The sequence below is a fragment of the Pleuronectes platessa genome, chromosome 18, assembly GCF_947347685.1.
Source record: "Pleuronectes platessa chromosome 18, fPlePla1.1, whole genome shotgun sequence".
NCBI classification, from domain to species: Eukaryota; Metazoa; Chordata; class Actinopteri; order Pleuronectiformes; family Pleuronectidae; genus Pleuronectes; species Pleuronectes platessa.
Window position 1 is genome coordinate 13,867,940 of NC_070643.1, and position 7,476 is coordinate 13,875,415.

Genomic DNA, 7,476 nt, shown 5'->3' on the forward strand with positions numbered 1-7,476 from the left:
TGATGGGTAATCAATCATTTACTTATGTTTTATAAATAAAGTATATGCTGGTATATATGGTGTTTCTCCTTTCTACTTGATAACAAAGCATGTCTAAAAGAACTTTTAAGCACCTCACAAATAATCGATAACATTCTTAATAAAAAGGTTTTGGTCCCAATCATCTGCTGCCACTTTTCCACGCGACATACGATGCACATATCAATCACTCTGAGGGATTATTAAGGGCTTTATCATCAACAGCCTACCTGTTGTGTAAAACCCTCTTTAGTAGTAATCCAATAAAAACGTTTACCAAACACATGTTAGATCCCATCTCTAGAAAAAGGAAAATCAAGCTCATTTTGTAAAATAAAGGAAGTAGTTCCAACACGTAATAAAAAGAAATCAACACAAAGTGTTCAGCTGCTGGTGTCAGTGTTTAAATAAGTTCTGATACTGAGACCAACATCAGAAAAGAGGTTCCCTGTAAGTGTTTGTGTTTCCAAGTGAGGCCAAACAACAGCGATAGCAATCATCACCATAAAACAGAGTTAGGAGCATAGAGCAGTTAAAATATATTTTATTAGGGTATTGGATTGGTGTTCTGCATCACGAAGGGGAAACGGCATCGGAACAACTCTAGTCTGTGCGGTGAGTTTAACCTGTTTGTGAAACAAATAACACACCAGAGAGTAAAACTTAAAAACAAAAGACTGATCTAATATCAGCTATTTATTGTCTTGTGAATCTAATCTTCTGCTTCTTCTGCAGGAAGTCAAACATTTAACCTCTCAAACCCTGCGAACGATCTTATGTCCACAGCTATTTGATATGAAGACGACAGGACATGAACTCACACAATCGACATGAACTGACACAAAGACAGAAGGAATCCTCAAAACACAACACGACAGGAGTTTCCTCGGTAGAAGAGACAGTGATCGGTGGTTTAACTTGTGTTTTGGGCACATTCAACACAAACTGTGAACAGACGAACACGAGGGACCTGCTCCACCACATTGTTATTCCTTCAGGTCGAGCCTGTTGTGAGGATGAGCCTTGAAAAAGAAAGTACAGGAAAGACGAAGAGGATCCGTCTTCTGACATTTCAGCGTCTGAGGTGAGCTGAGCCGGGGGATGAAGTTTAAACCTGCACGAGGATCAGGTAACAGGACACCCGATGAATAGAGAAACACTCTGACAGAAAGACGAGGGGAGCGTTTACAAAACTTTACATTCTGTGTCGAGCCGATCCAATCGATGCAGTAATTGAATTCATAATTGCTAAGGCCATTTAGCATCCGAGGGTGATTTGTGGCTTTAAGGCAATAAATTGTTAGAAACTAAGGAAAACATGAAGTAAAGACAGAATTCAAAATCATAAGTAGAAATGCTGCAATTCAGACTAAGGCTTTCAATGGATTGAAGCCACACATAGTGTTTGATAATGCTACTCTATTTGCATCCCACATGGCAAAAGTGTGTTTGGCCCACATCCCACATTCAGCCCACACACCGAATGGAACAGTGGCAGCCATAGCCATGCCACATGTCAACCAAAAGGTGCCAAAGGTGGCTCGGGTGTGTCTTGTGCTATTTGGGTGGTGTACACCAGTCACCAAATGGGCCACTTTGGGTTCACATCCAGATTACACCTTTCCAAGAGCCCCCCCCCCCCCTAGTTGCCAAAAGAGGCCCACGTTTGTTTTGGGATACTTGAGTCTCGTTTGTTATTTTACAAGTGGGCCACTTTATGGGCTCATATCCATAAGGTCTGGGCCCCAGGGAGGCGGCAGAGGGGCCACATCGGTACCAGAGGTGGGTCACGTCTTGGAAAGCAGTTGTTTTCTAAAAGCATGAAAAGCATCAGTCGGCTCCTGGCTCCCTGTTGACGGTGTTGAAGTGCGCGGCCAGCTCCTGCTGCACCGCCCTCCTGCCCAGGTAGTCGTTCCTCCTCTTCTCCATCACCACGTCCTCCAAACTCTGAAACTCCAGCACATGCGAGTGTTTGTCCGACATGAGTATTTTCAGCCTGTACGGCTGCTTGCCTATCCGGATCTCCCCGCCCATCTTAAACTCCCTCTTGCCGAACCTGCACCAGGCAGCGAAGCACTCCGGGTTCCTCCAGCTCAGCTCCCGGTCCTTCAAGCCCACCTGCTCCATGGCGTTCTGCACCACCATGTCCGCGCCCAGCGCTTTGAATCGGTAGAAGTCGTTCGCGATCCGGCACCTCCTGCCCTGGCTCGCGTCCGTCAGGAAGCTGTTCTTCACCTCGGCTCTGTGCAGGTGCACCACCTGGAAGTCGCCCACGTACACGGCCCAGTGCGGGTACTGCCCCGTGGCCACGAACTCCACCAAGTCCCCCGCTTTGCATTTGTTGAGCAGGTTCTCCGGGGAGTACACCTCCAGGGTGGCGCACTTGCTGCTCTTGTCGTAGATGCACTCCTCCCGGTTGTACACGGAGCACTCCACCTCGTCCCTCCGGTCGTACTGCTTCTCTTCCTGCTTCGGATCCTTCACGGTGCCGTCGACCGCGCAGCCGTCCTCCAGCTCGTCGTCGTCGCCGGAGAATATGTAGGAGACGCCGATGCGCGGACCCTCCTCCGTGTCCACGCCGTCCCGGTCCACCGTGGGAACTTCTGCGTAACTTAAATGTGACAGCTTGTCCATCTGGTTCCCCATGCCGTCGCCGCCGCCTCCGCCGCTCACCTGCTGGCAGCCGCGTGTAACGTGATGTAGAGAGTTGTCACCGCTCGCCAAACATCACCAGTCACCATCTGCCGCAAAGCCTCCTCCTCGCAGCTTAGTCAAACTTCCTTCTCCTCCGAGCGACGCGCCGCGTGTTGTCCAAATTACGCATAAGAAACTCCCGACGGTCTCTGAGCTGCCGCCCCATCAACAAGTGGCCGCAGAATGAACTGGTTCCAGCCTCCGCCCGGGTCCCGCAGGTGTCGCCTCGCTCACTACGCGGACACTTCCTGCGTAAAGTTCCGTCCCTCCGTCGTCCACGTAGAGAACCGAAGGAGTTCGAATCCAAACCTCCAGGATCAGAGACGTGTTCGTGTTCGCGTTCAGCTCAGAGGAAGATGTGGCTCTGCAGGAGCTCGGGCTGCGCGCGGAGCAGCACAGACCCGGTGGAGTGGAGGTGTTCGTCTGATCGGCTCCGCAGCCACTCACACACTGAGCCGCGGGTAAAGCGGAAGTGCGCGTAATTTTCCTCGGCAGCACTTTCAACATCCTCATCGCCACAGGAGCGAGTGTTTGAGATACTGTGTTTGTATTTACACTTCTGATGAGTCAGGGTTTCTTATCCACTGACTGGTTCATGTGCAGAAATCAAATAAAACACTTTCTTAATTGTTACATAAACTAAAAACATGTTCTAAATATATGATAGTAAATCAAATACATTACATAAAATATATACAAGCTGAATGAATAAAATGAAATGACAATATAAATGTTATAATACAATTTGACTATAATAATGCAATTATAATAAAATACAGAATAAAATCAATAAAACCAAATAATAGATAAAAATGGCCATATACATATTTAAATAAATATATATATAGAGAGAGAGAATAAATAATGACTATATATAGTATTTCGTTTTTGTTTTTATTCTTTTGTGTTGAAGATTTTTTTTATTTATTTGAAATTTATTTTGTTAATTTAATTTAATTTGAATGTACTTTAAAAACTTAACACAGACAAACATCGTGGCTCCTGTTGGGAAAATTATTTTTTATTTGATTTCATTTTAGACTCACAGTGTTACACAGAACATTGAGCAGACAAACCTCCATCCTGGGTTTGGCAGGTGACTGTGGCTCTTGTTGTGAAAGACTAATCTGCTCAGTGTGCAGGACGGTTCCTGGTCTGACATCTGCCTGTATTTTACAGTGGTGACCACCTGTCTGTCCTTGATTGAACTAAAGCTGTGCAGTCATTAGCTCTGTCTCCGCCTCCTGGAGGAACCATAACGTCTTCATTATGTTTGGACTGGCTTGTGGCCTGGCCCGGCCTCGCTCCCGGTTATGGGCTATTTTCTAACCCTACAGGCAGGGGGAACATGCCCAGTACTGTATGTGCTCACACTGCAGCAGCAGCAGCGTGAAAACCCCTGTCCTGAGGCGTGTGGAGATGTTTGAAAGGTTGAAATGTTCAAGTCTGTGAGGCAGACACAGACCTATCTCTGTTAGCTGAGCCTGAGTTTGACCCCAGTGCTGAGCCGGGTGCCCACAGGAGGGACTGATTACACCTGCAAAGTCATCCAGTGCTGCAGATGTGATCGAGGACACGTCTCCACAGAAGCAGTGCTCCCTTTCTTCTCTGAGGAGTTGAAGCAGCGGGCAGAAGGGCCTCAGCTAACACACTGGACTCAGCAGATTAGTCGGGAGGCCTCTGGGCAGCACTCCTTAAGACTATCAGGTTGATTAAGAGACTGAGCTCATGGTCACACTGTTTGGAATCAACCTTGTGAAATCCACATAGAGTAGTTTCCCTGGTTTGTAACATTCAGTCGGTCACAGAGCTCAAATCGGATCTCTTCATTCAGGTTACCAGGTCAAGATGGAACCAGTGACCTTATTTTTAGCTGAATGGTTCTTACGAACTGCGTGAGGATGGATAATATGACGGCTCCCCTAATTGTCTTGATTGGTCCCTACTGGAGAACAATATAGGTCATGAACTCTGCCTCCTCCATGGTCGCAGATGGGACATAGACAATAACAAAAAGTCAAAGTGCACGTCAAATATTTAAATCATGTCATTTTAGGAAGTTCTTATCACACTGATGTATATAAGTGTTATTTATCTAATAAGTTTTGTTATTTGATGAGATGAACATGAATGACAGCTGAGACTTACTCGTGATTGGTCAAGTGTATGAATCGAGGGGATGGTGGCCTTCCTATACAGGATATTTTTAAATTACTGGATAGTTGGAGGAAGAGGAGACGAGTCCTCCATCTTCATATCCAGACTATTGTGGTTCGGCAGATGAGTCTATGTGTTATTTTGTAGGGTTATCTCAGAATAAAAAGTGCTAGTGTAGCATCATGGATCTGATGTGATAAAGGTGCAACATGATTCAAAGGAAATGTATCTGCTTTCAGTTTCAATAGAAATGATGTAAAAAGATAGAGATAAAGCAACAGGAAGTAAGATGCAAGAGACCTGAATAGTTTCACCATCCACTGACCTTTCAGCTTTGGCACAAGTTCAAGCATGGTACTGAGTGTGAGTGTGAGTGTGTGTGTGCCACCCTCTTTTATTCTCTCTTTCTTCTATTCCCGGCATTGCTGCTCTTTCAGCCTGAAGCCCTACAGCCGTCCCAGTTTGACAATGCAAATGGGAATCGAGTAAAAAAAGACAAATCTGCAGAATGAATTCAGCGTTACGACTCGTTCCCAAGAGCTGATCTCATATCAGCGTTCGGGTAGAAGGTGTGGGGACAGAACCGAATGTTACAGTGGCGACATGCAGCACATTCGACCGCTTGTTATCCTCAGGTGGTGTGATCCAGTTTATGCCCCTGGTACCCCCACCACCCCCCCCCCCACCTCCTCCTCTTGACATGGTGTAAATTTCAGTTGTGGGAAATTACTGGAGCACGGAGACCTGGGCCACACTGGCAATTAGGCAGGGCTCCACCTGTCCGGCGGGGGCACAGCCAGCCACAGGCCGACCCCGTAATCTTCCTCCCAAAAAACGTGGACTTCACAAAGCTTCTCACACCCGAGTACCAGACATTGTTTTCATCAGCTCGGCGTCCATTTGAATCTAAGGATAAAGGTGAATTGGAGGCAGATGGAGAGAACACGGCTTCTTGCACACCATCTGTTCCACCTGGCTGGGAAAACGTCTAATGGCCTAATATTGTGTAATGTGATTGGCTACGACTCAGGGCCGATAGGGACGTGAATCAGTGATAAACAACAGGGGAAAAAACAGTTTCAGAAGTTTAGATCAGAAAAGAACAACACTGCAAGTCAATGTCAGGGAGGAAAAAGTTTGTTCTTAATACATATTTATTTATATCTTCATATACTTTTTACATATTTATCTGTAATAATAACATGTATGTGGAGTGGGAGGGAGATGGAGGAAGAATGGAAGAGGTGGGCGTGTCGAAGGAATGTCACTTTCTTTTCTTTTTTTTTTACCCCATTTAATAACAAGAGCATCATCTCATAGTCCCATTAAACAAGCAACAACTAAGATTCCTAAAATATAGTGCGACATATAAAACTAGCACTTTTTTTAATACTCTGGAGGATCTAGACCTGGGAGAGAAGGATGGATGTCTGGGTTGACCAAGTAACTGCAATGAAATTACACACAGGCAGGACCGGGAGAAAACTCTTATTGTGAAAGGTGGGGCGTGTATAAAAACACACCGAGAGCGGGGTGTACAATACACACGCATACACAACACGCACACACAACAGTTTCTACACAGTCATCATGCTTCAACAGGACCTTGTGTTAAGTCTTTTTTTTCTATTCAGCGTCACATTAGAAACAACAACCACAAGTGGGTCAACGACTGCAGAGGGCAGATTCTTCCATTCCCTCCCCCCCGAAAAAACTCTCAACAAAATGGGTTACCATTCGAAATGAAATAATAAAAGCAGTGTATAGTAGTGTAGGACTTCAGACAGTTTTTTTTGGGGCTGTCACATCTCCGAGAAGCCGGGCAGAGCATTAGCATTTCCCTCCCCTGGGTGTGCGACAGCCTTCACAGGGAACTTGCCTTCTCCTCTCTACACTACAAACCCCATTTTTCGAAACATGGCGAACACACAGAATCCCTTGGAGAGCGCGGCGGGTCGGCCCAGAGCGCTGCAGAAAGCTGGAGGCCGTCCAGCGAGAGCTACTAGCAGACAACAGGCCTGGGTCAGACACACAGACCTGACTGTTCCCGTCCTCGGAAATTAGGTGCAATTAATTAATCCGTCAAAGTTTGGTCGTTTGTGACCTGATCTTATAGATTTTATTGGTTTTAATCACTATGAAATGCACAAAATCATTTGAACACTGTAAAATTTAAAGAAAGCAAATAATAATGATTAAAAAAAAGGAATCAAAATCCAAATCCAAAAAATGGTTTGGATTCAGGAGCTGGTAGTTTCTAATTGTCTGACAGTAATAAGGCAACAAAATCAAAAGAGCAACAAAACAGAAGTTAAAAAAAAAATTGTACAAAGAAAAATTGGTCTTTGGTGTTCTTTTGCACTGAGAAAGTAAAATGATAACGGACAAAAAAGAGAACTAAATTATTATATAGTAATTATTGATCATTTCTCTAATGCCCGAGTCTGAGTTCCCAAGACAAGAAAATACTTCCTGGTGGTAAACATGAGCTCTTAAAATCATGTGTGCACTACAAAGGATCAAACATAAAAAAAAAAAAGAAAGAAAATAAATTAATTTACACAACTTCTTCTACAGGGTTTGAGAACTCCTGCACAGTGCAAATAA

General features: G+C 45.1%; 1 protein-coding gene across 1 annotated transcript; it reads right to left on the reverse strand.

The window, feature by feature from the left end:
- Nucleotides 1–545: 545 nt before the first annotated feature.
- On the reverse strand, nucleotides 546–3,135 carry lratd2a (LRAT domain containing 2a). Its single transcript, XM_053446742.1, has one exon. It carries the CDS (start codon nucleotides 2,662–2,664, stop codon nucleotides 1,849–1,851), a length of 816 nt encoding a protein of 271 aa, XP_053302717.1. The 5' UTR covers nucleotides 2,665–3,135; the 3' UTR covers nucleotides 546–1,848.
- Between the last annotated feature and the right edge of the window lie 4,341 nt (nucleotides 3,136–7,476).

Excerpts from the sequence above, each read along its gene's own strand:
- lratd2a (XM_053446742.1), bottom strand. The coding sequence starts at position 2,664 with ATGGGGAACCAGATGGACAAGCTGTCACATTTAAGTTACGCAGAAGTT.